The sequence below is a fragment of the Lepus europaeus genome, chromosome 1 (assembly GCF_033115175.1).
Source record: "Lepus europaeus isolate LE1 chromosome 1, mLepTim1.pri, whole genome shotgun sequence".
NCBI lineage: Eukaryota > Metazoa > Chordata > Mammalia > Lagomorpha > Leporidae > Lepus > Lepus europaeus.
The window spans coordinates 183871281-183899120 of NC_084827.1; the positions used below are offsets into that span (position 1 = coordinate 183871281).

At 59.1% G+C, this 27840-nt stretch overlaps 2 protein-coding genes across 4 annotated transcripts in view; both read left to right on the top strand.

The window, feature by feature from the left end:
• On the top strand, positions 1–25302 carry D2HGDH (D-2-hydroxyglutarate dehydrogenase). Of its 3 annotated transcripts, XM_062194481.1 has the most exons (11): positions 1–44; positions 646–964; positions 3832–3889; positions 4655–4794; positions 5330–5523; positions 6919–7087; positions 7412–7555; positions 9177–9319; positions 14616–14781; positions 21000–21238; positions 25011–25302. In XM_062194481.1, exons 2-11 carry the CDS (start codon positions 652–654, stop codon positions 25182–25184), a joined length of 1740 nt encoding a protein of 579 aa, XP_062050465.1. In that variant the 5' UTR covers positions 1–44; positions 646–651; the 3' UTR covers positions 25185–25302. The 3 variants fall into 3 exon arrangements, with proteins under 3 accessions (XP_062050465.1, XP_062050475.1, XP_062050484.1); XM_062194491.1 differs by lacking the exon at positions 25011–25302 and having other exon boundaries at positions 21000–21541; XM_062194500.1 differs by lacking the exon at positions 646–964 and having other exon boundaries at positions 26–44.
• The window catches only part of GAL3ST2 (galactose-3-O-sulfotransferase 2), an 11479-nt gene continuing 8816 nt past the window's right edge, over positions 25178–27840 (top strand). Inside the window, exon 1 of the mRNA XM_062194526.1 lies at positions 25178–25264. The gene's annotated coding sequence lies outside the window, so the exon portion shown is untranslated. The remainder of the gene's footprint in view (positions 25265–27840) is intronic.

The following is a 27840-nucleotide window of genomic DNA, read 5'->3' on the forward strand; positions in this document are numbered from 1 at the left end:
TTCGGGCTCGGCGGCGCGGGGGCCGTGAGGGGGACGCGGACGTGGTGCGTGCGCGCGGCCTTCGGGGCGCGGGGCTGCGGCCTGGGCTGTGGGGGCCGGGGCGGAGAGCGCGGGGCGCGGTCATGGGGGCCGGGAGCTGCGGCAGGCCCGCGGCTCGTCACGCGGTCGTGCGGGCCTTGCGCGCGCCCGAGGGCCCCTCGAGGACGAGCCTGGGGGAGGGACGCACCTAACCCCCTCGAGGGCCAGGAGCCCCGCTGCCCCGCGGCGGCCGCAGCGGCCCAGCCCTGCGGTGTGACCTGCGGGGCTGGGGTGCCCGCCCCGTGCACAGCCCTGGTGGGGGGGCGTCCAGCCGAGCCCCGCGGCCCTGAGCGAGCGTCCGGCCCGGCCCGCGGGCTGCTCCTCCCGGGCTGACCGATTCCACCTGCTCCCGGTGGGCGCGGGCGGGTGTCCCCGCCTGCGGGAAAACAAAGCCAGGTGGGGCGACGCAGTGCGGGCCTCAGCCCCCGCTTCGCTCCGAAGGAGGCGGCGTGAGCGCGGAGCTGGGACCCGCAGGGCTCCGCCAGCGCCCTGGACCTTGGTCGAGTGCCCGGCGCCTCCGCGGGGCCTGCGCCTTCCAGACCCGCATCCGCTTCCCTCCTCTCCTAGGACAGGATGGCGGCCTGCCTGGCGTCCCGGCTCCTCCGGGCCTCTCCACGACGCTGGCTGGCAGCCCGCGTGCTCTGGGCCCCCGGGGAGCGGAGCCCGCGCCCCCGCAGCCCTCACGAGGCGGGCAGGGGCTGCTGCTCCGCCTCGGGCGCCCCTGAGCTGACGCTGACCCCGCAGCGCTACGCCGTGCAGCGGCTGCCGTTCTCGGCGGTGTCTGAGCAGGACCTGGCCGCCTTTGAACGCATCGTCCCGGGCAGGGTGGTCACAGACCCAGACGAGCTGCAGGCTTTCAACGTGGACTGGCTGAGGATGGTCCGAGGTGAACGGGTCTGCTGGGGCCGGAGTAGTGGGTGGGAGAGGGCCTGGAGTCCCGTGAGCGCCCTGCGGATGCTCTGCGGCTGGGTGACAGTGTTCTGAGCACGGGACCTGCAGGTGTGACATCCGCTCCGGTGAGGGGGCGTGCGACAGCTTCGCTCCTGTTAACTGGTGGCCACGAGCACGGGTTTCAAACAACAGTTTATTCTCTCAGTCCTGGAGGCCAAAAGCCTGAAATCGGGGAGGGGCCTTCCTGACCGGTCCAGCCTTGGCTGGGCTCAGGCATTCCTGGGCTTGAGGTTCAGTCCCTCCTCTCTCCATTTCCACATGCCTCCCCTTCTCCATCTCACGAAGGTCCTGATCCAGGATGACCTCCTCTCCAGAGCCGTAACTTGCATCCGTATAATCCCTTTTCCAAAATGGACACATTCTCAAGTTCTGGGGCTCAGGAGGTGGTTGTGCCTCTTGGGGGCCCCTGTGTAGCTCACTAGGGCAGGCTGCAAAGTTGGGAGTAGCTGCTGCCGGCCCCTCTCTCCCACAGTCTCCCACTGGCACACGAGGCTGCACACACCAGGTATTTCTCAGCTGCTGAGGTCCCACAGTCTCTCTTAGGGACGACAGTGCCCCACGTCCTCTCTGAAATGATCGGGAGATACTATAACCCAGCTGCCGCACAATTTAAAAAGTCAGCTTGGTGTTCTTGCTCTAGTAGTGGGAGAGAGAAGAGGTGCAGTCACTAACAGTTTACCACAAAATGGCACAGGTCTGGGGGTCGAGCTGGCTCAGCTACTATGGGGAGCAGGGTGTACCACAGTCTGGAAGGTCTTTGGGAACTGTGGCTCCAGACCACACAATCAAACACAGTGCTTGTAAAAATGGCACAAAGTCCTGAGCAAGCTGAACTGGGCTCTAGGCTTGGATGTTGGGGTACCAGGGCCCCTGGGAGTCACCGGGCCATTCTCACTGTACAGGAGTGCCTACCCCATCCTGCCACTAAGCCAGGGCCTAGGGGTGATGCTGGCCTCATGGGAGCCCGTTGCTGGGCATGGGGCCCATGGGTTACATGCATGTTCTTGGAGGCCAGGGCAGTAGATGTCCGCCCAGGCTCAGGTAGGCCCCAGTCCTTGCTCAGTGTTGCTGCCTGGGTGCCTCTAGGCAGACACAACTTAGTGCCCACCCCTTCAAGATGAAGATCGGTCCAGTCAGGGATGCTGAGCTGGAGGATGGTGGAGGAGGGCGTGGGCTCTGTGCTCCCAGCTGGCCCAGAGGCTATGTGGCTGCTGTCTGGTGGGCAAGGGGCCTCTCCCTGGGTTTCCAGGAGTTGGGAGGGAGCTATGATTAGGTCCCACTGCACCTCTGACCTGCCCAGGCAGGAACTGGCCATTCTCCAGACTCCTCCCTGAGGCTCCTGTCTGTGGGCAGTATCTTTGCCAGGAGAGCTGTGTGCTCTACGTGTGCCTGTGTGATGGGCCTCCTGCCCTTGCTGCCACCCTGAGCCTGGTGAGGGCTCAGCCTGGTGTCTGCTCAAGAGTTGAAAGTTGGCCGGTGCCGCGGCTCACTAGGCTAATCCTCCGCCTGTGGCGCCGGCACACTGGGTTCTAGTCCCGGTCAGGGCACCGGATTCTATCCCGGTTGCCCCTCTTCCAGTCCAGCTCTCTGCTGTGGCCTGGCAGTGCAGTGGAGGATGGCCCAAGTCCTTGGGCCCTGCACCTGCATGGGAGACCGGGAGAAGCACCTGGCTCCTGCCTTCGGATCAGCGCGGTGTGCCAGCCGCAGTGCGCCGGCCATGGCAGCCATTGGAGGGTGAACCAACGGTAAAGGAAGACCTTTCTCCCTGTCTCCCTCTCTCACTGTCCACTCTGCCTGTCAAAAAAATTAATTAATTAATTAAAAAAAAAAAAGAGTTGAAGGTTGAGGCCCCTGTCGGATTTTAGTTGAAGTGCACCTTTAAGTGGGGTGGGAGACTTCTGTAGTCTCAGAGGGAGACATAGTAACTGCATCGAGAAGCTTGGCAGACATGGGCTCACTGGCATCCAAGTCAACCCTACCATTACTGAGTGGGAAGAGAGGGGCATCTCCAATGCCAGCTGGTCAGTGCACAGCTGCCCCAGGGCCCAGGCACCAACTGCCAAATGCTGTACCCTTCTGGCCAGGGCAAATTTTTTTAAGATTTGTATTTATTTGAAAGGCATGGTTACAGAGAAAAAGGGAGAGACAGATCTTTCACCGGCTGGTTCACTTCCCCAGATGGCCGCAACAGCTAGGGTTGGGTCAGACCAAAGCCTGGAGCCAAGAGCTTCTTCTAGGTCTCCCACATGGGTTCAGGGACCCAAGCACTTGGGCCATCTGCTGCTTTCCCAGGCGCATCAACAGGGAGTTAGCTTGGAATTGGAGCAGCCGGGATTGGAACCAGTGCCCATGTGGGATGCTGGAGTCAAAGGTGTGGCTTTACCCCCTACGCCACAACACCAGCCCTGGGAACCTGGTCCATCCGATGGTTCACTCCCCAATTGGCAGCAACGGCCGGAGCTGTGCCAATCTGAAGCCAGGAGCCTCCTCCGGGTCTCCCACGTGGCTGCAGGGGCCCAAGCACTTAGGCCCTCTTCTGCTGCTTTCCCAGGCCATAACAGATCAGAAGAGGAGCAGCCAGGACTAGAACCGCTCCCATATGGGATGCTGGCGCTTCAGGCCAGGGCGTTAACCCACTGTGAAACAGCGCCGGCCCCAGGGACCTGGTTTTGACATCTCGCTCTTGCACTTGGGCGTTTGTGGGCCTGCTGGTGACTGTGGTGTGGGGCTCACCTGGCTCACAGAGCAGTGTTTGGGGCAGGCAGTGTCTCGCCTGTTGCTAACGAGGACTTTTCCTGTCAGGCAGCAGCCAGGTGCTGCTGAGGCCACGGACGACAGAGGAGGTGTCCCGCATCCTCAGGTAACGGGAGGCACGGAACCTGCCCTCCTGCCGTGTCTGTGTCCTCTGCAGGTGCTGTCCCTCACAGCCTGTCTGGTGACAGCACGAAGCCTGCCGTGCTGAGGGCTGGGGACCAAAGGCTGAGGAGCAGTGGGGTCAGTGGGGTTTGGGGTTAGCGGACCCCTGTGGGCCCTTCCCTCAGAGGTGGGGGCCTCATTCCTGATTTGGGGAAGATGTCAGGTTCTGTCTCCTTGTGCACAACTTTATTTTATTTAGAAATTATTTATTTTTATTTATTTGAAAGGTAGGGAAAGAAACAGAGCGAGCCTTTCCATCCTCAGGTTCACTCCCTAAATGCCCACAATAATCAGAGCTGAACTGTGCGAAACCAGGAGCCTGGAACTCCTTCCAGGTCTCCCACGTGGGTGGCAGAGACTCGAGCTCTTGGGCCGTCACTGCTGCCTCCCAGGGCGTGCAAGCAGGAGCTAGAGTCAGGGGTGGAGCTGGGCGTAGGACCCAGGCACTCTGAGATAGGATGTGGATGTTCCAAGAGGCGTCTTGGCTGCTACACCAACCCCTGTCCTGACCTTGTGCAGTTCTGAGCCAGACATCTGGCCTTCCTCAGCACCCCTTGTCGAGATGTGGACGGGGCAGCCGGGCAGGTGGAGGGAAGACCAATAAGGGAAATTAGGTTTTGGGGGACAGCACAACCCTGTGGGTGTCCCCTGAGGGTGGTGGTGTGGGGGTGGAAGCTAGGGCCTGACACCTCTTTCTGCATACATCCAGGCACTGCCATGAGAGGAACCTGGCTGTGAACCCACAGGGGGGCAACACAGGCATGGTGGGGGGCAGTGTCCCCGTCTTTGATGAGGTCATCCTGTCCACTGCCCTCATGAACCAGATCATCAGTTTCCACAGCGTGTCTGGTGAGTCTGCATGACCCAGACGTGCCGGGAATGGAGAGGATGGGGCTGGGGAAACCGCCCCACCACGGCCCGCAGTGTGTGTTTGCCCAGCTGACTCTTCACGGCTGTGGTGCCCCTCCTGGGGTGCACGAGGTCCTGTGCGTGACCCAGCCTCTGCCTTGGGGCAGGCTCCCCACTGCTGTGGTTGGGGCCTCTGGCTTCCACCCACCCGAGGCCGGAGTGTCCAGACATTGTGACGTTGCCTGGGGTTGGGGGCAGAACCTCCCCCAGTTGAGAGCTGCCGCTTCATAGCGGTCTTTGTTCTGTGTGTGCACGCACATGTGTGATTCTCTATTTCTGCCTCACCAGTTTTTCTTCTCCCTCGCTATAGCCGTAACAGTAACTTCAGGCCTGGTGTTTTGCCCTGGGGCAGGGTGACAGAGGACACCTCTTTCCCTTGGCCATGGCTGTGTGGCAGGATGTTTCTTCTGGATGGTTTGCAGGCAGGGCGAGTTCTTGCTCAGATGGGCCCTGGTGGCTGTGGCTGCTCCCGCAGGGATCCTGGTGTGCCAGGCGGGCTGCGTCCTGGAGGAGCTGAGCCAGTACGTGGAGGCGCGAGACTTCATCATGCCGCTGGACTTGGGAGCCAAGGGCAGCTGCCACATTGGAGGGAATGTGGCAACCAACGCAGGCGGCCTGCGGTTTCTGCGTTACGGCTCGCTGCGTGGGACCGTGCTGGGCCTGGAGGTGGTGAGCGGAGGCGCTAGTTGTGAGCAGAGCCTGCACCGGAGGGTCCTGGCTTCAGTCCCGGGGCGGCCCCGGTGCATGAGCCCACCTGGTGGGTGAGAGCCCCTCGGGACGTGTGGGTTGGGCACACCCCTGTGCTCAGGCGGCCTGCTCTGGCTTCCCAGGAGGCACTGCCTCCAAGGGGACTCTTTGACACATAGTGACACTGCCTGGGCCAGGTCCAGTGGAAACCTACCCAGGGCCAGCTCCCTTCCAGACGGAGTCCAGCTCCCTGGCCCCTCAGGGGGTGAACCCACAGGGGGGCAACACAGGCATGGTGGGGGGCAGTGTCCCCGTCTTTGATGAGGTCATCCTGTCCACTGCCCTCATGAACCAGATCATCGGTTTCCACAGCCTGTCTGGTGAGTCTGCATGACCCAGACGTGCCGGGAGTGGCCCTGAGTGCCACCTCTCAGTTTCTTGTTTATTTGATTTGATTGATTTCCTTTCTTTTTTAAAGATTTATTTATTTATTTGGAAGGAAGATTACAGAGAGAGAGGGAGAGACAGAAAAAGAGATCTTCCATCCACTGGATGGCCACAATGCCCAGGGCAGGGCCAGGCTGAAGCCAGGAGCCAGGAGCCTCATCCAGGTCTCCCACGTGGGTGGAGGGGCCCTAAGGCTTGGGGCATCCTTTACTGCTTTCCCAGGAGTATTAACAAGGAGTTGGGTCAAAAGTGGAACAGCTGGGTTTGAACTGGTGCCCATATGAGATTTCTGTGTTGCAGGTGGCAGCCTAACCTGCTATGCCACAATGTTGGTCCTAACATCTCATGGTTTCTAAAGGGCAGGGCCTTCTGTCTCATTTGCTCAAGTGGACAGAGGAGATAGAAGCCACGTTACACCAGTGCTGTTTCCAAGCTGGCTGCTGATCTGTGTTGTTAACTGCTCCGTCAGGAAGCCCAGCTACAGGATGCAGACGGACTTACAGCACAGGAGCAGGGGCCTCTGTGGGTGGGGCCGGAGGAGGGGGATCCTGGGGCAGTGAGGGTCTCTGATGTCTTCCCCGCTCCCGCCCCTGTGTACCCCCTGCCTCCCTCCCAGGTGTGCCCCTGCAACCCTCCCCACACCCAGGTGTGCTCCCTACTTCCGCTGGCTTTTCTGGAGCGGCTGGCCAGGCCCTGGTTGGGTGGATGTGTGTGGGGGTGTCAGGGAGAGGGGTCTTGAACTTCTTTCTTTAGGCTTTTTGGGCAACTTCAGGCTGGCTCCACTCCTGGGCCTACTCCATCCTGAACCAACATAGGGCTGGGGGCTCGTGGTGGGCCCTTCCTTAGGGAGCCCTGAGAGGTGGGAGTGGACACGGCTGGTCTCCTCTGGGGCAGCCTGCCCATGCACAGAGCCGGTGACTCCCCTGCCAGGTGCTGGTGGACGGCACTGTCCTGGACTGCCTGACCACCCTGAGGAAGGACAACACGGGCTACGACCTGAAGCAGCTCTTCATTGGGTCAGAAGGCACGCTGGGGGTCATCACTGCCGTGTCCATCTTGTGTCCACCCAAGCCCAAGGCTGTGAATGTGGCGTTCCTGGGTAGGCTTCCTCCAGCCTGTCAGTGTGGGGGTGTAGCTGCTCTGCTTCTCCGGGCCTTTTCGCTGTTGATGTGGAGGAGGGGTGGACACACTGGCTGAGACACATCGATTGCTTCCCTTGGGGCCCTGGCAGTGGGCAACCATTGGTCACTTTCCTGGGGGGTGGACGGCCATTGGTCACTGTCACTGCTCCCCACGGCTGCTGAGTTCACCCGCGCACATTGGGTCTGCATTGCCTCTTTGCAGGGGAGCCTGGGGCTGTGGGCAGGGCTCTGGGTCCCATCGTCCTTTCCTGGGCATCATCTGACCCACTGGCCCTTTGCAGGCTGCCCAGGCTTTGCTGAGGTCTTGCAGACCCTCAGCACCTGCAGGGGGATGCTGGGCGAGATCCTGTCTGCCTTCGAGTTCATGGATGCTCAGTGCATGAAGCTGGTTGGGCAGCACCTTGGCCTGGCCAGCCCGGTACAAGGTAGGAGCCCCTGCAGCCCCTGCCCCTTCGTGTGGACCCTCTCAGAGGTTCTGGGGGGCACTTCCTGGGCAGCGGGAGGGTCCCTGGGGGGATGGAGGACCCTGGTGCCACACAGGGAGGCCACTGCCCCCTGGTAAAGCTGCCCCTGCGGCAACCTTGTGGTTACTCAAGTCCCCTCACGTGGCAGAGACAGGAAGGAACTGGGCTGAAATATTATGGGAGAGTCTCCCTTTGCTTTCCAAATCTTTCTATTATCATGTTTTACTTCTGTAATGGGAGAAAGAGCCAGTAATGTTCTGAAAACCTGTTCTGTGTGACCCATGGGAGCGTCCACATCTGCATGGAAAACCACCAGTCTGGAAAACACTTGTGTTCTCATTTGTTCTTTCTTTCTTTTTTTTAAGATTTATTTATTTATTTATTTGAAAGTCAGAGTTATACAGAGAGATAAGGAGGCAGAGAGAGGGGGTGAGAGAGAGGTCCATCCGATGGTTCACTCCCCAGTTGGCCGCAATGGCCGGAGCTGCGCTGATCCGAAGCCAGGAGCCAGGAGCTTCTTCTGGGTCTCCCACGTGGGTGCAGGGGCCCAAGGATTTGGGCCATCTTCTGCTGCTTTCCCAGGCCACAGCAGAGAGCTGGATCAGAAGTGGAGTAGCTGGGTCTTGAACCGACTCCCATATGGGATGCCGGCGCTTCAGGCCAGGGCGCCACAGTGCTGGCCCCTTGTGTTCTCTCTTGTAGGATGAACTTGTTAGATTTTTCTAAAAGAAACCTTAATGTAATGTTCAGAGACAGAACAGTGCCACTCTATAAATTCTCATTTATTGACTGAAGTAAATGTAAAAACTTCACAGTAGCTTTAAGAAATGCAAGTTTAAAATTTTCCTCAATGGGTAATGCATATTTCCATTTTTTCAAATTAAAAAAATAGACCCTTGTGATAGAGAGCATGACTTTCATAGCCAGTGTTTGGGACCATCGCAGCCCGTACCCTTGTCCGGCAGCCTCTGCCATGGCTGTGGGGTCTACTGGGAGAGAAGCCCCAGAGGCCCAGCTGCTGGGCACACCTGTCCTGGGCACCAGCAGTGAAAGTGAGGGTGGAGGGAGGGGACTTTTTGGAGTTACCCTCAAGACTGTTGAGTGTTTTCTTGGAAATGTGATTTCTCTTGCAATTGAAGACTTACTATTTTTTTTAAAGATTTATTTATTTATTTCAAAGGCAGAGTGACAGAGAGGGAGAGACACAGAAAGGAGAGATATCTTGGTTTATTCTCCTAATGGCCACAACATCCAGGGCTGGGCTAGGCCCAGCAGGAGTCCATCTGAGTCTCCCACGTGGGTGGCAGGGGCCCAGCCTGCCTCCCAGGCACGTTAGCAGGGAGCTAGATTGGAAGCAGAGGAGCTGGGACTGTGACTGGCACTGTGCCATGGGCTGTGGCGTCCCCCACTGTGTCACAGCCCCAACCCCAGAAGACTTACTCAGAGAGGCACCTACCCTGTGGGCACCTGGACCTCTGTTGGCAGCAGGAGGCCATAGTTGTGGACCTGGGTGACCTGAGCAGCTCCGCTTCCACCCCTGGCCACCTAACCACTGCTCGTCCACCTTTCCCACTCCTCCCAGACAGTCCATTCTACGTCCTGGTCGAGACCGCTGGCTCCGGTGCAGGACACGATGCCGAGAAGCTGGGCCACTTCCTGGAACATGTGCTGGGCTCCGGCCTGGTGACTGACGGAACCATGGCCACTGACCAGAGGAAGATCCAGGTGCTCTGGGCTGCATGGCCTCCTCTTTCTTCTCGTTCTTCGGCCTTACCTGGATGTTGGCAAATGTGAACGGTGTGTACGTCAGCTACAGTGGGCTCAGAGGACCCAGCTCCTTGGGAAGGAAGACGTGCTCTCAGCGTTGAGATAATTTCCTTCAGTGTCTAAAAGCTCTTACCTTCCACATCCCCAACCCCCAGCTGTAGGGAACAGATCTGCATGGCCGGCACTGAGCCTGCAGCTCAGCCCAGCTCCCGCAGACCTGTGTGGGGGATGGGGAGGCAGAGGAGTGCAAGGGTGTGGGTCGGTGGTCAGGAGCCATGTGAGCCTTGGGGAGAATGTTTCTTAAAGATTTATTTGTTTGTTTGAAAGTCAGAGTTACAAAGAGGGAGAAGCAGAGGCAGAGAGAGCGCAATCTTCCATGTGCTGGTTTACTTCCCAGATGGCCACAATGGTTAGAGCTGGGCAGGTCGGAAGCCAGGAGCCTGGATCTTCATCTGGGTCTCCCACATGGGTGCAGGGGCCTAAGCACTTGGGCCATTTTTCTGCTGCTTTCTCAAGGAACTAGGTTGGAAGTGGAGCAGTTGGGACTTGAACCAGCGCCCATGTGGAAAGCTGGCACTGCAGGAGGCAGCTTAACCTGCTGTGCCACAATGCCAGCCCGGAGAATATATTTTTTAGATTTATTTATTTGAAAGGCAGAGTAGGGGCCGGCGCCGTGGCTCACTTGGTTAATCCTCTGCCTGCAGCGCCAGCATCCCATATGGGCACCTGGTTCTAGTCCCGGTTGCTCCTCTTCCAGTCCAGCTCTCTGCTGTGGCCCGGGAAGGCAGTGGAGGATGGCCCAAGTGCTTGGGTGCCTGCACCCATGTGGGAGACCAGGAGGAAGCACCTGGCTCCTGGCTTTGGATCGGCGCAGCACCGGCTGTAGTGGCCCTTTAGGGGGTAAACAACAGAAGGAAGACCTTTCTCTCTGTCTCTCTCTCACCGTCTAACTCTGTCATATAAAAAAAAAGAGTGGTGAAAAAAATAGATAATTAAAAATGGCAGAGTTAGAGAGAGAGATTGAGAGAGAGAGAGAGAGAGAGAGAGAGAGAAAGATACAGAGAGATCTTCCATCTACTGGTTCATTCCCCATATGACCACAATGACCAGAGCTGGGCTAGGCCAATGCCAGGACCCTGGAGCTTCATCTGGGGTCTCCCACATGGATGCAGGGGTCCAAGTAGTTGGGCCATCTTCTAATGCTTTCACAGGCCATAGCAGAGAGCTGAGTTGGAAGTAGAGCAGCTGGGACCCGAACTAGTGCCCATATGGGATGCCAGCATCCAGGTGGTGGCTTTACCAGCTACATCACAGTGCCAATCTCTGGGGGAGAAGTTTCTAGCTGAGAAGGCACTGACCTTCACAGGAGGCCAAAATGGACAACCATCGGTTGCCTTCCCTGGAGCATGGGCAGTGGGCAGCTATCGGTCACCTTCTTTTTGGTGTGGGTAGTGGGCAGCCTCTACTCTCGGGGATTCCTGTCTTATTCTGTCTGCAGTGTGTATAGTGGCCACTAGGGGGTAGGAGGCAGCAGGGGAGTGTGCGTGTGCACCTGTGTGTGTGTGTGTGTGTGTGTGTAGCTGAAGGCTTTGTCCGGCTTGGTGCCTCGTCTTCTGGCTCACTGGCTGTTTTCCTTCTTTGTTATTAAATCTTTTTCTTTGGAATTAACTTTTATGTTGATTAGACTGTTACATAAGCAGTCACAAACGTTACCTTGTGCACGCCTGCCCTGCCTCAGCCATCGTGTGAGCAGCGACTTCCTGTCTCAGCTTCTCCCAGCATCCTCTGTTGCTGGGACCTCACTGCTATGGGTGACTTGGTGACTGCTCCCCAAGGCCAGGGTGTTGGCTGGGTCCAGGGCTGTGTCCTGGTGTCTCCCTGGAGCTGGCATGGGCAATGCCACAGGGGACGGGGTGTAAGTGTCACTGTCCACCAACTGAGAGGCCCTTGTGCGCTCTGGCTCTCCTTTCGGTCAGCTCTGTTGCAGTCACCAACAGTGCCAGACCCCCGTGGCCACGAGAGCAAAGGCTTAGGGCTTCGTCTGTTCTCTCGGCACGTGGTGAGCCGGCCCGCCAGGCTGGCGAGGACCTCCTGGAGCTGACTCGGTGCCTGCTGAGTGGGGAGCGGGGCGGTGGTGCGGCGGCCCTGCGGGGAGCTGTGCTCCTCTGTGCAGTGTGCCGTTCCCCAGAGGCCACCTCCCTGGTCCCGTCCAAAGTTAACCCCAGAGCTGGCTCGCAGCACAGGAGACAGCCGGGCGGCGTCTGCTCCCCTGCTTCCCTCGCATCCGTGTTTGAGGGCCTGCTGCTCTGGCTGGCATTATCTCCGAGCCCCAGCCCTGGGAGCTCCCCGAGGAGGCCCTGGAGGCCGTGAGTGCTGGGGCCTGTGAGCCACGTGCCTGAGTGCTGAGTGCTTGGTTCTCCTGTTTTTTTTTTTTTTTTTTTGCAAGAGGGTGAAACCCAGCGTTGGTCATGTGTGGAGCTCCCTGTGTTTGATTCATGCGCACGGCTATGTGGAGACAGTTGCTACCTGGCAGGGGTGGGCTCTGCTGAGAGAAGCCCTGTGCCCTCGTGAGGTCGGCTCTGGGTGGGCTTTTCTGTGGAAGCTTGGGGTAGAAGATGGACTGTACCTGAGTCTGTGGACTTCACATGTGTGCTGTGTTCAGAGACCCACCTACCCCGCCCTGGAGTGTGTAGACCTCACACGTGTGCTGTGTTGGGGCTCATGCCACCTACCCCGCCCTGGAGTATGTGGACTTCATGTGTGTACTGTGCTCAGAGACCCACCTACCCCGCCCTGGAGTATGTGGACTTCATGCGTGTACTGTGCTCAGAGACCCACCTACCCCGCCCTGGAGTATGTGGACTTCACACATGTGCTGTGTTCAGAGACCCACCTACCCCACCCTGGAGTGTGTGGACTTCATACGTGTGCTGTGTTGGGGCTCATGCCCACCTACCCCGCCCTGGAGTGTGTGGACTTCATGCGTGTACTGTGCTCAGAGACCCACCTACCTCACCCTGGAGTGTGTGGACCTCACGTGTGTGCTGTGTTGGGGCTCATGCCCACCTACTCTGCCCTGGAGTGTGTGGACTTCATGCGTGTACTGTGCTCAGAGACCCACCTATCCTGCCCTGGAGTGTGTGGACCTCATGTGTATACTGTGTTCAGAGACCCACCTACCTCACACTGGAGTGTGTGGACTTCACACATGTGCTGTGTTCAGAGACCCACCTACCCCACCCTGGAGTGTGTGGACTTCATACGTGTGCTGTGTCGGGGCTCATGCCCACCTACCCCGCCCTGGAGTATGTGGACTTCATGCGTGTACTGTGCTCAGAGACCCACCTATCCTGCCCTGGAGTGTGTGGACCTCACGTGTGTGCTGTGTTGGGGCTCATGCCCACCTACTCTGCCCTGGAGTGTGTGGACTTCATGTGTGTACTGTGCTCAGAGACCCACCTACCTCACCCTGGAGTGTGTGGACCTCATGCGTGTGCTGTGTTGGGGCTCATGCCCACCTACCCCGCCCTGGAGTGTGTGGACTTCATGCATGTACTGTGCTCAGAGACCCACCTACCTCACCCTGGAGTGTGTGGACCTCACGTGTGTGCTGTGTTGGGGCTCATGCCCACCTACTCTGCCCTGGAGTGTGTGGACTTCATGCGTGTACTGTGCTCAGAGACCCACCTACCTCACCCTGGAGTGTGTGGACCTCACGTGTGTGCTGTGTTGGGGCTCATGCCCACCTACCCCGCCCTGGAGTGTGTGGACTTCATGCGTGTACTGTGTTCAGAGACCCACCTACCTCACCCTGGAGTGTGTGGACCTCACGTGTGTGCTGTGTTGGGGCTCATGCCCACCTACTCTGCCCTGGAGTGTGTGGACTTCATGCGTGTACTGTGCTCAGAGACCCACCTATCCTGCCCTGGAGTGTGTGGACCTCATGTGTATACTGTGCTCAGAGACCCACCTACCTCACCCTGGAGTGTGTGGACCTCACGTGTGTGCTGTGTTGGGGCTCATGCCCACCTACTCTGCCCTGGAGTGTGTGGACCTCATGTGTATACTGTGCTCAGAGACCCACCTACCTCACCCTGGAGTGTGTGGACCTCACGTGTGTGCTGTGTTGGGGCTCATGCCCACCTACTCTGCCCTGGAGTGTGTGGACTTCATGCGTGTACTGTGTTCAGAGACCCACCTATCCTGCCCTGGAGTGTGTGGACTTCATGCGTGTACTGTGCTCAGAGACCCACCTATCCTGCCCTGGAGTGTGTGGACCTCACGTGTGTGCTGTGTTGGGGCTCATGCCCACCTACTCTGCCCTGGAGTGTGTGGACTTCACACGTGTGCTGTGTTCAGAGACCCACCTACCCGCACTAGAGTCTGTGGACCTCATGCGTGTGCCGTGTTGGGGCTCAGGCCCACACAGGGGCTTGTCTGAGATGTGACCCTGGTGGGGCTGACACTGCCTGTCCTTCCTCCCCCAATTCATTCTGTCACCAAATAGATGCTGGGTGTCTGCACCACGGGGACCAGGTGGCCTGCCAGCAGGTGACAGCAGTGACCGTGCTTGGCAAGCTCATCAAACCTTAGGAGTCCCAGTGCCTCGGGGGCACAGTGGCAGGGAGGGCCTGGCGGATGTCCTTAAGGGGCGTTTGGACAGACAGGCTGGCGGTGGAGACGGGCTCTGTGGACACGGTGCAGGTGTGCAAAGGCCCTGAGGGCTGTGTCCCTGTGTGTTCTGGAACCTTCCAGAATGACTGAAGGTTGGGCTGGAGGGTGAGCAGTTGTGGAGGCCACTGGGAGGAACTGAAGGGGCAGCTCTGTGTGGTGCCATGGCGACAGGAGCCCTCAGTGGCCACTGTCCCAACCTACTTGTAAAGGCTAAGAGAGAGCTGGGGACATTGGGTCCTGTGTGGGAGAATCAGTGTTCATTTTCTAGGTGTGAGTGTGGCATTATGGGTGTGTTAAGAACAAAAAAGGGGACTTATCTGGGATCTTCCAGGAATTTCACTGTGAGGTTTCCCAGATGATGGGGTCTCTGGAGGGCTGACACAAAGGCTGAGGGCGGAGTGGCCTGTGGCCTGAGAGATTTCTACAGTGAGAGCCAGAGCCAAGGAGAACCATGCTAACTGCAGAGCCGTGCCCCACCAGCGCCTTCCACACCCTGGCCCTGGCTGGTTCTGCACGGCCACCCAGGGAGGCGGGGCCCAGGGCGCCGAGTTCTGACTGTCTCATTCTCTGCTCTCTGTAGACGCTCTGGGCTCTGAGAGAGAGGATTACAGAAGCGCTCAGCTGCGATGGCTACGTGTATAAGTACGACCTCTCGCTGCCCGTGGAGCGGCTCTACGACATTGTGATCGACGTGCGCGCCCGGCTTGGTCCAAATGCCAAGAATGTGGTGGGCTATGGCCACCTGGGTGAGTGAGCACGGACCCCCACAGGATACCTACCCCTGGACATAGCAGGGCTGGGAGAAGAGCTCCACACAGGGTAGTTCTGGTGCGGTGTGAATGGCAGAGCACGCCACCCGGCTGGTGGGTGTCCTGGGAGCTTCGTGGGGATGCAGGGGCGAGGGCACTGGCCCTCGAAGCCCAGAGCCAGGCTTGGGACAGGAAGTGACATGGCCATGGCCCCCGTGTGCGTGCTTAGAGCAGGCTTGGGACAAGAAGTGATGTGGCCACGGCCCTTGTGTGCACAGTCAGATGTGGCCATGGCTGTGTGTGCACAAAGCCAGGCTTGGGACAGGAAGTGACGTGGCCATGGCTGTGTGTACACAAAGCCAGGCTTGGGACAGGAAGTGACGTGGCCATGGCTGTTGTGTGCACAAGGCCAGGCTTGGGACAGGAAGTGACGTGGCCATGGCTGTGTGTGCACAAAGCCAGGCTTGAGACAGGAAGTGACGTGGCCATGGCTGTGTGTACACAAAGCCAGGCTTGGGACAGGAAGTGACGTGGCCATGGCTGTTGTGTGCACAAGGCCAGGCTTGGGACAGGAAGTGACGTGGCCATGGCTGTTGTGTGCACAAGGCCAGGCTTGGGACAGGAAGTGACGTGGCCATGGCTGTGTGTGCACAAAGCCAGGCTTGGGACAGGAAGTGACGTGGCCATGGCTGTTGTGTGCACAAGGCCAGGCTTGGAACAGGAAGTGACGTGGCCATGGCTGTTGTGTGCACAAGGCCAGGCTTGGGACAGGAAGTGACGTGGCCATGGCTGTGTGTGCACAAGGCCAGGCTTGGGACAGGAAGTGACGTGGCCATGGCTGTGTGTGCACAAGGCCAGGCTTGGGACAGGAAGTGACGTGGCCATGGCTGTGTGTGCACAAGGCCAGGCTTGGGACAGGAAGTGACGTGGCCATGGCTGTGTGTGCACAAGGCCAGGCTTGGGACAGGAAGTGACGTGGCCATGGCTGTGTGTACACAAAGCCAGGCTTGAGACAGGAAGTGACGTGGCCATGGCTGTGTGTGCACAAGGCCAGGCTTGGGACAGGAAGTGACGTGGCCATGGCTGTTGTGTGCACAGAGCCAGGCTTGAGACAGGAAGTGACGTGGCCATGGCTGTGTGTGCACAAAGCCAGGCTTGGGACAGGAAGTGACGTGGCCATGGCTGTGTGTGCACAAGGCCAGGCTTGGGACAGGAAGTGACGTGGCCATGGCTGTGTGTGCACAAGGCCAGGCTTGGGACAGTGAGTGCTGTGGCCAATGTTGCCAAGGCTTGGGAGGACACTTTTGGGAGATTGACGGATGGCAGATGGTGGCTTCATTATAAAATGAAGGAAAGAATTGGCTTGGGAACAAGACCCCCCAAGAGAGGAGTGGCAGTGGCCTGGGCTGTGGCTTGGGCAGGACTGAGGGCTGGAAGGCGGCCCCACTGTGGCAGCGCAGGAACTTTGTGACTTTGGAGCCATTGTGCCTCAGGGCAGCTGCGTTAATGGTTAAAGGTCACTCACCCTGTGCCAGGAAGAACACTCGCGTGAGGGCATGACCAGGACGCCATCCCTGTGCCCTCGGGGCAGGATGAGGATTCTTAAACCCACACAGAAGGCAAAATTCCTATCGGAAAACTGAGAACTCCGATGACACCAAAAGTTACTTCTTTTTTTTAAAAATTGTTTATTTGAAAGGTAGAGTTAGAGAGGCAGAGAAAGAGGGGTAGAGAGAGAGATCTTTCATCCGCTGGTTCACTCCCCAAATGACCACAGTAGCTGGAGCTGAGACAGTCTGAAGCCAGGAGCCAAGAGCTTCTTCCAGGTCTCCCACGTGGGTGCGGGGGCCCCAGGACTTGGGCCATCTTCCACTGCTTTCCCAGGCCATAGCAGAGAGCTGGATCAGAAGTGGAGCAGCCTGGACTCAAACTGGCACCCATATGGGATGCCAGTGCTGCAGGTAGATGCTTAACCCACTACGCCACAGTGGCAGCCCCACAGTATAATTCTTTAAAAAAGATTTATTTATTTTACTTGAAAGAATTACAGAGAGAGAGAGAGAGAGAGAGAGAGAGAGAGAGAGGGGAGAGAGAGAGAGAGAGAGAGAGAGAGAGAGAGAGAGAGAGACAGAGAGACATCTTCCATCTGCTGGTTCATTCCCTGAATGACTGCAATGGCTAGGGCTGGGGAAGCCAGGAGCCAGGAGCTAACTCCGGGTCTCCCATGTGGGTGCAGGGGTCCAAGCACTTGGGCCATCTTCCGCTGCTTTCCGAGGAGCATTAGCAGGGAGCTGGATTGGAAATGGAGCAGCCAGGTCTTGAACTGGTGCCCACAAGGATGCCGATGTTGCAGGCAGAGGCTACTGCGCCACAAAGCAGGTCCTCCAGTGCTTGGTTTTGTTGGTCCTTTCTGTTGTATGTGTGTTTAATTTCTGTTTCATTATTTTCTTTATCATTTTTAGGTTTCTTTTTTTATTTAAAAAGTTATTTATTTGAAAGGCAAATTTACAGAGAGAGAGAGGGAGAGACTGAATGATTTTCCATCTGCTGGTTGCATTATTTCCAATTCACGCGTTCCTCTTTCTCCAACCAGGACCTTCTGTCCGATGTATCTCTCACCTAATTTCTCTCCCTTTACGGAGTGGGGAGTGGTCCTGTTCTTTGGTGCTGGTCTCAGGACGTGGCTTCCGGCACAGGAGGTGTGGGAACTGTGAAGTTGACTCGGCTGAGTTCCTGTTGGTCAAACGCTCATCTGGATGTTGCTGTGAAGATTCTTCTTAGAGAGTTGTTTGTTTGAAAGGCAGAGTGACAGAGAAAGTAATGGAGAGAGAGAGAGAGAGAGAGAGAGATTGATCGATCGATTTTGCATCTTTTGGTTCATTCCTCAGATGACAGCAGCCAGGGCTGGGCCAGGCTGACGCAGGAGCCTGGAGCTCCATCCTGGTCTCCCACGTGGGTGGCATCTTCCACTGCCTTCCCAGGTGCATTAGCAGGGAGCTGGCTTGGAAGTAGAGGAGCTGGGACTTGAACTGATGCCCCAGTGAGGGATCCAGTGTTGCAAGCACCAAAACACCAGCCCTAATGTGGGGTATTTTTAGGGGTGACTTTCGCTGGCAGTCAGCTGACTTTGAGCAAGGCTCATGGTCCCTGATATGTTGGGCCTCGCCCCATCAGTGGAGGCTGTGGCAGCTCAGAGGATTCTGCCCTCGTTCTCCAGCGGCAACATCTCCTGCCTGTCGCGCTATCCCCAGGTCTGAACTTCTGGCTGCCACAGTCCCGGGAGCCTCTGCGTCACAGCCAGGGGTTGGTCTTGCTCTGTGTCTGTCTGTCTCTGCAGCTCTAGCTGTGTCGTGCCCGTTCTGTTGGTTCTCCCTCTCTGGGGACCCCTGCCTGACCAGTACACAAAGCAAGGGCCACAGACCTGTGACTGTGTCTGTCCCTGCTGTGGGCTGTACCTTAGCTCTGCCTATTGTTCAGGCACCTACAACCATCACCGTCTTCTGCTGGACGTACAGCAGCTGCTTGAACCCCAGCCTGGGGGTTTCCTAGTGTGGAAAGTGGTGGCCCCAAGCTCAGATTTTGCTGTCTGAAAATGTCCTTATTCTTACAAAGCTGTTGTTGTTTTAAAGATATACTTGATTATTTATTTGAAAGGTAGAGTTACAGAGAGAGGGAGAGACAGGAGAGAGATCTTCCATTTGCTGGGACACTCCCTAAATGGCCACAACGTCCAGGGCTGCGCCAGGTTGAAGCCAGGAGCCTGAAACTCCATCTGGGAGTCCCACGTGGGTGACAGGGGTCGAAGCTGTTGCACCGGCGTCTGCTGCTTTCCCAGGCACATTGCGAGTGGAGCAGCTGGGACTTGACCTGGAATATGGGTTTAACTCACGTGGGATACAGGTTTAACTCACGTGGGATACAGGTTTAACTCACGTGGGATACAGGTTTAACTCACGTGGGATACGGGTTTAACTCACGTGGGGTATGGGTTTAACTCACGTGGGGTACGGGTTTAACTCACGTGGGGTACGGGTTTAACTCACGTGGGATACGGGTTTAACTCACGTGGGATACGGGTTTAACTCACGTGGGGTACGGGTTTAACTCACGTGGGATACAGGTTTAACTCACGTGGGGTACGGGTTTAACTCACGTGGGGTACGGGTTTAAGCCTCAGTACCATGATGCAAGCCCTGCTACAAGCATTTTTCCCCAGAGATTTCAACAGTTCCAGCCTCCACTCTGCCCCCTGCTGGTGGCCTGGGGAAGGGTGTCCACTTTCACCTGCAGCTCCCTCTGCTCTGTGACTGGGGCTCCCGGCCTCTGGCCTGCTGTCATCAGCTGACTCTGGTGCTAGGAGATTTTGTTTGATTTGCCCTCAGCCCACTAATGTCTGTTTGCTCTGTGCCTGCTCAGTGATTCTACATGTCAGTGATGTTATCTTTCAAGAATATTGATTCAGATATTTAAAAAGTTTGCATGGCCAGTTTTTAATACCATATTATCTATTTTGTATTTTTTAATCTCATTTCCTTAAATGTAGAAAACCTTTGCCTTCAAAAGCCTTCCTGGGCTTGTTTCTCGTGTGTGGCACTTCCAGCCTCAGCTTGCACTTTGGCGTTTTTGCCTGTGTGCACCGTTTGAGGCTCGGCTGGAGATGGTTTGCTGGTCCAGGAGCTGGCCTGCCGCCCTCTTTAACCCTATCACTCTCAGCCCAGTGTCCTTGGGACCACTGAGGCAGGGGGAAGTCCTTGGGTGCAGCCTGTTTGGGCCACTTGGTGGCCATGGATGGCAGGGTAGTCCTCAGAATGCATCTCCTTCCACAGCCCCTCCACCCTGGGGTGAACAGGGGTCCCTGCGGTGTCCTGGCCTGGATCAGAGGCCCTCGGGAAGGCAGCTTGCCCCTTAGGTTTGCTCTTTTTGTTTTTTAAATAAATTATTTATTTATTTATTTGAAAGGCAGAGTTACAGAGAGGCAGAGGTACTTGGGCCATCTTCTGCTGCTTTCCCAGGTGCATTAGCAAGGAGCTGGGTCGGACATGAAGCAGCTGGGACTTGAGCCAGCGCCCATATGTGGTGCCTGTGTCAGCTGCTGTACCACGCCGGCCTGGGTTTGCTCTTCTGGGGAAGACACGCAGTTCTCTCAGCTGGGACGGCCCCAGTCCCCAGAGAGCACGAGGCCAAGGAAAGGCGCACCTCTTGGGGGGTGCCTGAGTGCTGGGGCCTCCCACAAAGGTGGCAGTGACTTGGAGAAGTGCATCTTCAGACCCCGCTGTCTGGGCGGCTACAGCCTGACGGTCGAAGGCAGGCTGGGCTGGGCAGTGCAGCCGTGACCGGGGCCTGGGTTTGCCTTCGGTGACCAGCCTTTGTCCCTCTTGGCAGATGGGGTGGGGGCGGGACATGGACAGGGCTTCGTGTCTGCTTCTCATCCTAGAGTCTGCCCCTGTCCCTGCTCTGGCCCCTGGGGCCCTCCCTGCAAAGCTCCATCCGTGCAACCCCTCGGGCTGTGCACTCTGTGCTTGGGGTAGGCGAGGTCCTCGCTCTGCCCAGCTGTGTGGCCTTGCTGGCTCTACGGGGCTGTGGACTATCTGCACCCCGAACGCGGCTCCCAGGCCTCTGTGCCCGCAGTTCTGTCTGCGGCCACTTCATCTCTGCCACGTCCTCACCCTCTCCCCACCCCTGGCCAGGCTGGCCCTGCCTGACTCTCCACAGGCTGGAGTCCAGCTGGCTTTCGTGGGTCCCTGAGAGAGGCGGTGCTTGTGGGGTGTGAGCCAGGGCCCTGGAGCCCCAGCTCGGGGGCCAGGGCCAGAGAAGAGGTGGCTGGGGGGCCTGAGTTTCTTCGTGGTGGGCGCTGGCCAGGTGGTCCCGGTGGTGTCCATGGGGTGGAGGTGCCTTGGAGAGTCTTCAGTGTGGTGCAACTCAGGCCGCAGGTCAGGACAGAGGCATTGGGAGGTGAGAACCGTGGGCCGATCACCTTGGAGGTAGCCGTGTGGCTGGAGGGAGCTCAAAGGGGCAGTGGGGAGGTGGGTTTGGGAGAGAAGGCGGGGCAGCGAAGTGTCTGGTGGTGATGGGGGGGCATGGTCACCGGTAGCACGCCTGTGACCCAGGGCCCGATGCTCAGACCATGGGGAGGGGCACAGCCCCCTTCCAGGAGAGGGGCCCTGCTAGGGGTCTTGGGCCCCACCCAGCCTGACGCGTGTGTCCCTGCCCCTCAGGGGATGGCAACCTGCACCTCAACGTGACAGCGGAGGCCTTCAGTGCCTCGCTCCTGAGCTCCCTGGAGCCCTACGTGTACGCGTGGACGGCTGAGCAGAGGGGCAGCGTGAGCGCCGAGCACGGCCTGGGCTTCAAGAAGAAGGACGTCCTTGGCTACAGCAAGCCGCCCGCCGCTGTGCAGCTCATGCAGCAGCTCAAGGCCCTGCTGGACCCCAAGGGCATCCTGAACCCCTACAAGGTGCTGCCCACCCAGGCCTGACGGGAGCCCCTGCCCTGCTGCCGGGAGTGGGAGGGGCCAAGCATCCCGGCTCTTGGGACCCTCCGAGGGCTGCTGTGCCATCCCGAGAGGCTTCCCCAGTACCCCCGGTCCTGCCTCCTGGACAGGCCAGGTGGGCAGGCAGCCGTCTGCCCTGTGTGCCCGCCAGGATGTTGGCCGCACCGCCTCAGGCGTCCTCGCTGGCTGCCCCTGGACAGTCTGGGAGGATGAACGTGCGCTTTCTCTTTCTGGCTCTTACGAATTTCCAGTAAAAATGTGAATTGATCACAGCGTTCTTGCTTCCGTCACTAGAGAAGTTGTCTTGTGATGGCCAGGTGTGGGGTGCTGGGTGGCACAGTCCCTCGAAGCCTGGATGTGGCGCCATCTGTGACCCGGGGCCTGACCCGCAGCCCCCACCCTGTCCCTCTCTGTCTGCTCTATCATGGTGGGAGCTGAGCTCACCCCTGGAGGAGGGGTAGCCCTCGAGCTACCAGCTCTTGGGCCCGAGCAAGGTCCCCAGAGGGGTCTTCGAGGACGAGGTGTACTACTACCCCTGCTGCCCTAAGAGGGCCTCTGGCTGTGGACAGGTGGGGTCCTCGTGGGTCCTCATCATGACCAGAGGGCAAGGGTCAGGGTCAACTTGAAGCCTCTCATGCTGGCCCAGCAGGGTCAGTGGGTCTGGACACCTCTAGGCTGCCCCCTGCTGTGAGGCTGCCACTGGAGCAGGGGGCGAGTGGGTCTGAGGGCTTACTCAGTCTCCTCTGGCCATGGCTACTGTCCCCACGCCTGACTGGGTCCCTGGGAGCAGTTCTGTGGCTGTGACTGCTGTCTCCCTTCCCTGGCTGGGTCGTAAGGGCAGACCTGTGGCCATTACCACTGTCCCTCTTCCCTGGATGGGTCCCTCTGTTGTCAGACCCGGGTACACTGCCCTGCTGGGTGCGGCCCCCTGCCCTTGGCCGTGATCCCTGTGGTCGCCATGAGGCCAGGGTGACAGCAGGGTACATCCTGGGCTCTCACAGCATCCCACAGAGCCCGAGTCCTGCCGGACAGCTGCCTGGCCTTCCTCTCTGCTGGGAGCACACTGGCCCCTGGCTGTTGAGCTCCTGGCAAGAGTGAGGAGGAGTCCTGTCCATCTTCTGCCCTTGGTCCCGGGAGAGCGGGGCCTCCTCCAGGCCTCTGGTGTGTGGGCTTCCATCCCAGGAGGAGGGAGCGCTGACTGTGCCTGCCCTGCGCAGCTGCTGTTGTGACGGGTGCAGCAGCACGGCAGACACTTCCTGCTGGGGCTCACTGCCCTGCTGGTCACTGCTCGGGTTCCTGAGCTCACAGGCTGAGGGCTGTCCCTGGCAGCACGATGGCTCGCTTCTTGTTTGTTCAACATGGGGGAGGGGCTGCGTGTGGCTTCTTAGCCCCCTCCCTGGCTGTTGTTCTGCAAATAACAGCACATCTTGGAGTCAGTGGAATATGCCATGGCCAGCAAAGCCTCCCAAGGGAGAGCCCACAGGGGTGGGCCTTTCTCACATCCAGAAAGTTCTGCTAGTACCAGCAGGGACCTCTGAGAAGCCCTGTGGCTCCCAGGCAGCCACCATGCCCTTCTGTCTGCTCAAGACAAGTCACCTGCCTCAGTGCCCATGGGGACACGGTTTCCTGGTAGCCACAGGACAGGGTCAGGTGCCCCTGGCCAGGCAGCTAGAGTCTTACAGGCTACAGCCTCATGCACATTAGCGATGGCCACGCCACCCTGCCCTGCGTCTCTGAGCCTGTGTCTCTGAGGGCGGCCCTTGGATTAGCAGAAGCTGCAACATGAGAAGACGTTGCATAATGGGCAGAGAGGTGGCCGCCATTGCTGGGGTGGGAGCTGCCTGGACGCGGCAGAGGAGGGTGTGGGCCTGGTGGGCTCAGCCTGGGGAAGTGTGGCAGGGGGGCAGGGAAGCTGTCAGGATTTGGGGGTGGGGCCCAGAGACCACCACACTATAGGGATTTGCTCACAGGGACCTGGGGGTGGCTGTCCCACACTGTTCTGGGTTCTCCAGGTCCATCCTGATTCCCAGGTGACTCGAGTCCCTTGGCATGCGGCTCTCCCTAGGGCCTGCCTGTTGCTGATTGCCCAGGACCCTGCAGCCAGCGGGAGCGGGTGAGCCTGGAGATGGCTGGGGTGTGGCTGAAGCCAAGTGAGCTTGTCTGCCACCAGGTGTGGCAGGTTTGTGGTCGTCCCTGGGCTCCTGGCTTGTGGCATCTGTGGAGCTGGAGTGGCCCTGAGCCCTGCTGGCCCTGGGCCAGCCTGTGTGCAAACAGTTGTTCTGTGGGACGTGGCCTGGAAGTCAGATGATGTCCTTTGTTTCTGGGCAGTTCCTGCAGCCACTTTCCGGGATCGTGGCTGTGGAGCCGTTGGTCAGAGGGGCAGATGGTATGCAGGCTGACCGGATGTCTGTAGTGACTGTCGGGAGCAGCTGTTCGTTTGGCTGAAAGTGGAGAGCCAGTGGCAGGCACCATCTGCCTGCTGGGGACAGGAAGTTTCCCTTGTACCCCTGCCCCTGGGATCTGAAAGACCCAAGAATGGACCCTTTGTCCACACTGCTCTGGGCCCCCCTGGCCAGCCAGGCAGTGCCAGCTGGAGAAGCAGACATGGGCGGTGCCCCCTTCCCTGGCTGCCCCCCTGCTGGTCTTGGTCTGGCCAAGACCCATCCCTCCTGATAGGGCCCAGGTCCCATGCCTCGCACAGGGACAGGGCTGTGTGAATGGATGCAGAGCCCTGGGCACCCGGAGCTGGCGGGGGTAGGGGAGAGACCTCCAGCTGGCCCTCTGGGCTGTGGCTCTGCAGGCAGGGGTGTGTACACCTGCTCCACAGCTGCCATCCACCCAGCAGACCTCTGTCTCACGCAGGCTCAGACACCACCTGTCACAGGTGGCCGCCTCCCTCGGACCACAGGACCATTCTGGCTGGCCAGGGGCTTGGGTCACATTGCATTGTGTGTTCTGCCCACCTCAGCTTTTCTTCCTGCTCCAGATCCAGGGAGCTGAAGTCCAGCCCGGGTGCTTTTGGCCTTAGGTGCGGGTTACCCCCAGCCCTACCACCTGTGCTGGGGTGGACCCAGCTGACACGGGGACATCTGTTCTGTTTCAGGGCTGAGCCTGTAGTGTTGCACAGAGAGCTGGAGGTGCAGCGGAGTTTCCTGTTGGGTGGGGCACGCCCTCTGCCTTCCCTGGGCAGTGGAATGCGGGGTCTCTGAGTGCCTGGGTGGAGCCCCTGGGGCTGCTGCCAGCCCTGGGGCCCAGAAGAGGGGTCTGCAGTGCCCAGCCAGAGTCCAGGAGCCCAGGGCCTCTGGTGGCACTGGACGTTCTGGGCAAGCTGGACGGGGGCTGTGGTGCCAAGGGCTGATCCCGGGGTGAGGAAGGCATCCGTGGCATGCCTCCCGGGCTCAGGCCAATGTGGGACTTGGGTGCAGAGGGGTGTCTTGTGAGGGCAGCCATGGGGCAGGCCCAGGTCGGCCGGGTGGCCCCCACAGGGCTGGCTGGGCCTGGGCGGGGTCACCAGGCTGCGTTCCCGCTGTTCTGCGGTGCTGGTATTTTTCTTGCTGATTTGCAGAAAGCTTTTGTTTGTGTGGACTTAAGTTGGGTCCAGACTGTTGGTCATTCGTCTTAGAGTCGCATTTGTATATTTTCTGAAGAAAGAAATGAACTTTGATGCAGTTAAGTCTAATATTTGTATTTATTTTGTGCTTAAACATCCTCTTTGGAAACCCCTTTTCCATTCCAGAATTTAAAAAACGGTCCTATTTGCACCTCCTGTGGAGCAACCTTAAGAAGAGTGAGAAGAAACCTCCGGAATGTGGTCCATGCTGCAGCGAGGGTGCTTTGTGCCGGTCTGCAGTGGGCAGCGTCCTCCCGGGCACAGGACGCACCTCTCGGCAGCCAGGGCCCTGTGTGGTGATGGAGGAGGGAAGGTCCGGTTCTTCTTGACAGAACAGTTAAGCCTGGGAGGGAGGCGTGGCCTCGCACCTGAGCTGGCAGGTGAGCGGAGGGGATTTAAGTTCACACTCGCACAGTGGCCACACCTGCCTTCCGCCTCTGCCCAGGCAGGGCCCCGGGTGGTGGTGCCCACTGGCGTGGCTGGAGGCCCTGAGGCCAGCATGCTGTTCGTGCTGGGCGGCTCGCAGAGGTAAGGCCAGCGCCCCGATGCCGGTGTTCTGATCCTTGGCGGCAGAAGGAGCCGTTCTGTGTGTGTCTATAGCAGGAAGTTGCCTTGGATTCGGGGGGTTTTACCTCCTAAGGCCAGTGTGTCAGTCTCGTCTTGGCCGTGCAGCATCCCTCCCGACACCCTCTCTGCTGGTCTGGCCCAAGGATTTTGAGGCCTGTGGGGTTCTGTGAGAGAGGCCTTGAGACTGTGCGGGGGTCTGGCTGCCTGCTGGATGGGCAGGGGGCACCGGGCCCAGGTCCTGCATCTTACCTGTGTGGGGACACTCTGGTGTGATGCCTTGAGACTGGTGTGCGTTTGAGAGTGCTCTAGGGCTGGGGCGGAGCTGAGCTGCCTTGGAGGGTCCCGACCAGGTCTGGCAGTGGTGGCGGCTGAGCCTGGGGCTGCTTCCTGCCCGCACAGCCTGCCCGGGTTCCCTTCCCTGGTGGGTGTGGTCACGAATACTTCACATTTCATGTCCCTGGCTCACCGTCCAGTTTGGGGAAAATTCCAGGGCCGGCTGGAGCCTTCCTCCTGGCTCCTGGGCCCACTGCCTGCCTGTGCGCCCACAGTCGCCACTGTGTCGGACTGCTTTTAGGATGTGGCTTGTGGAGGCCCCCACTGGGGACCTCTGACCTCGCACCTCGAGGCCTGGACCACCTGGTCACCCCCCCCCCCCCACGCCCGTGGATGTTGTCCCTGTTGTGGAGAGGCTCCAGGCTAGCCCAGTGGACGGTCACAGGTTTCCCGCGTCTGGATGCCTGGGCTGCACATCCGACACAGGCTGCCCAGTCCCAGGTGCCTCTGAGCACGTGGGCTCAGCCAAGGCTCCTGGGAGGAAGGGGCACGGAGCCCTGCTCTGCTGAGTCACCTCCCACAGCCCCAAGCAGCCCAACCGCCCCAGCCTCTTGTTTGTTTTCCTAGAATTGTGCCAGTGCTGCAGGCTCCTATGTGGCCTGGCACACTTGTTTTCTTGGCAGAGCCACCAGCCCCGGGGACACAGAGGGGACAGCAGTGAGCTGGGGGGAGGAGCTTCCTGTGGCAGAGGCCAGTGGGGAGACCCGGAGCTGGGAGCCTGTGGCCTGGGGAGGGCCATGTGCTGTGGGTTCCTGGCTGTGGCAACTGAGGGCTGGGTCTCCTTACCAGGCTCCAGCTGCTACCTGGGTCCAGGGTGGTGGGGCCTCCTGAGAAGCTGCTTCTGTGGCTGTGGAAGGACCGTGGTAGGCAGCCCTGAGCGCCTGCCTGTCTTGCCAGGCTGCGTGGCTCCAACGTTGGCTGGCTCTGCTGGTACCATCGTCGTGGCCACATATGGGCAGCACAGGAAGGGCTGGAGGGTGGGGGCCCTTTCACGAGGCACAGAGCCTGTCTTGCCTGCTCCCTGTGCTCTGGATGCCAGTGTCTGTGCGAGCCAGGCTGCGTCTGCAATGGGCCTGGGACCCTGACGTCTGCCCTGGTGGTGGACCAGGGTCCAGCAGGACCCATCTGACTGAGGCTCAGGTGTGCTCCATGACACGTGTGTGCAGGTGGCCAGGGCCAATGACTCTGGAGTTTGCATCCAGAGGAAGCACTCGGGAAGAGAAGGCCAGAGGGCTGCTCCGGCCGTGGACCTGGGCAGCTGATCCTGTGGGAGTCAGCTGGGTCCTATCTCTCCAGCCATGCTGTTTGGGTGTGATTGGTACTGTCCTTGGAGATAGGCTCTGGGGCCCTGGCCCGCCCCCTGGGGGCTCCTCCGTGCCGGTAGACATGAAGCCTAGGCTGCCAGCTGCCGTGACCGTGGCCAGAGGCCGTGGGGTGGCAAGCAGCTCCTCTGGACAGACAGGGAGAGGGGCTGGGTGTTGGTCCACAGCGAGGGAGGCAGAGTGAGGGTGAGGGTTGCTTGTTCCTCCCAGGCCCGGTCCTGTGAGTGGCTTGACCCCTGCCCCACTCCTTCCTCACCTGGACATCTCTCTTGGTCTGGGCAGGGTTTGTCACAGAAACTCCCGGAAGGGCCAAATTGGAAATTCTGTGAGTTTCCTGTTTTCCTGATACCATGGGCCATGGGAGGAAGGAGGTGCCAGGCTGGTGCTCAGCTGGCTCCAGTTACGCCAGGGCCACAGGGGACTTGGGCCCCCACTCCTTCATGGCTGCCCGGGGAAGAGGCCTGTGAAGGGGACAGCAAGCAGGCTTCAAGCGCCTCCTGGGAAAAGTCATCCCTCCTAGGCTTCTCCTGGGGCCCCGTGGGTGTTGGGGAGAGGCGGGGAACCCCAGCACTGGCCCGGGGTTGGAGCCCTGTAGGCTTGATGCCCTGCCGCCTTCACCGGCTCCAGCCGGCTTTGGCAGACCACACTCATGGCCTTGGCAGCCCAAGTTTGAGGTCCCCTGTGGCACCTGGGCAGCAGCATGGTCCTGGGCTGTAGCCTGGGACTCAGAGGCC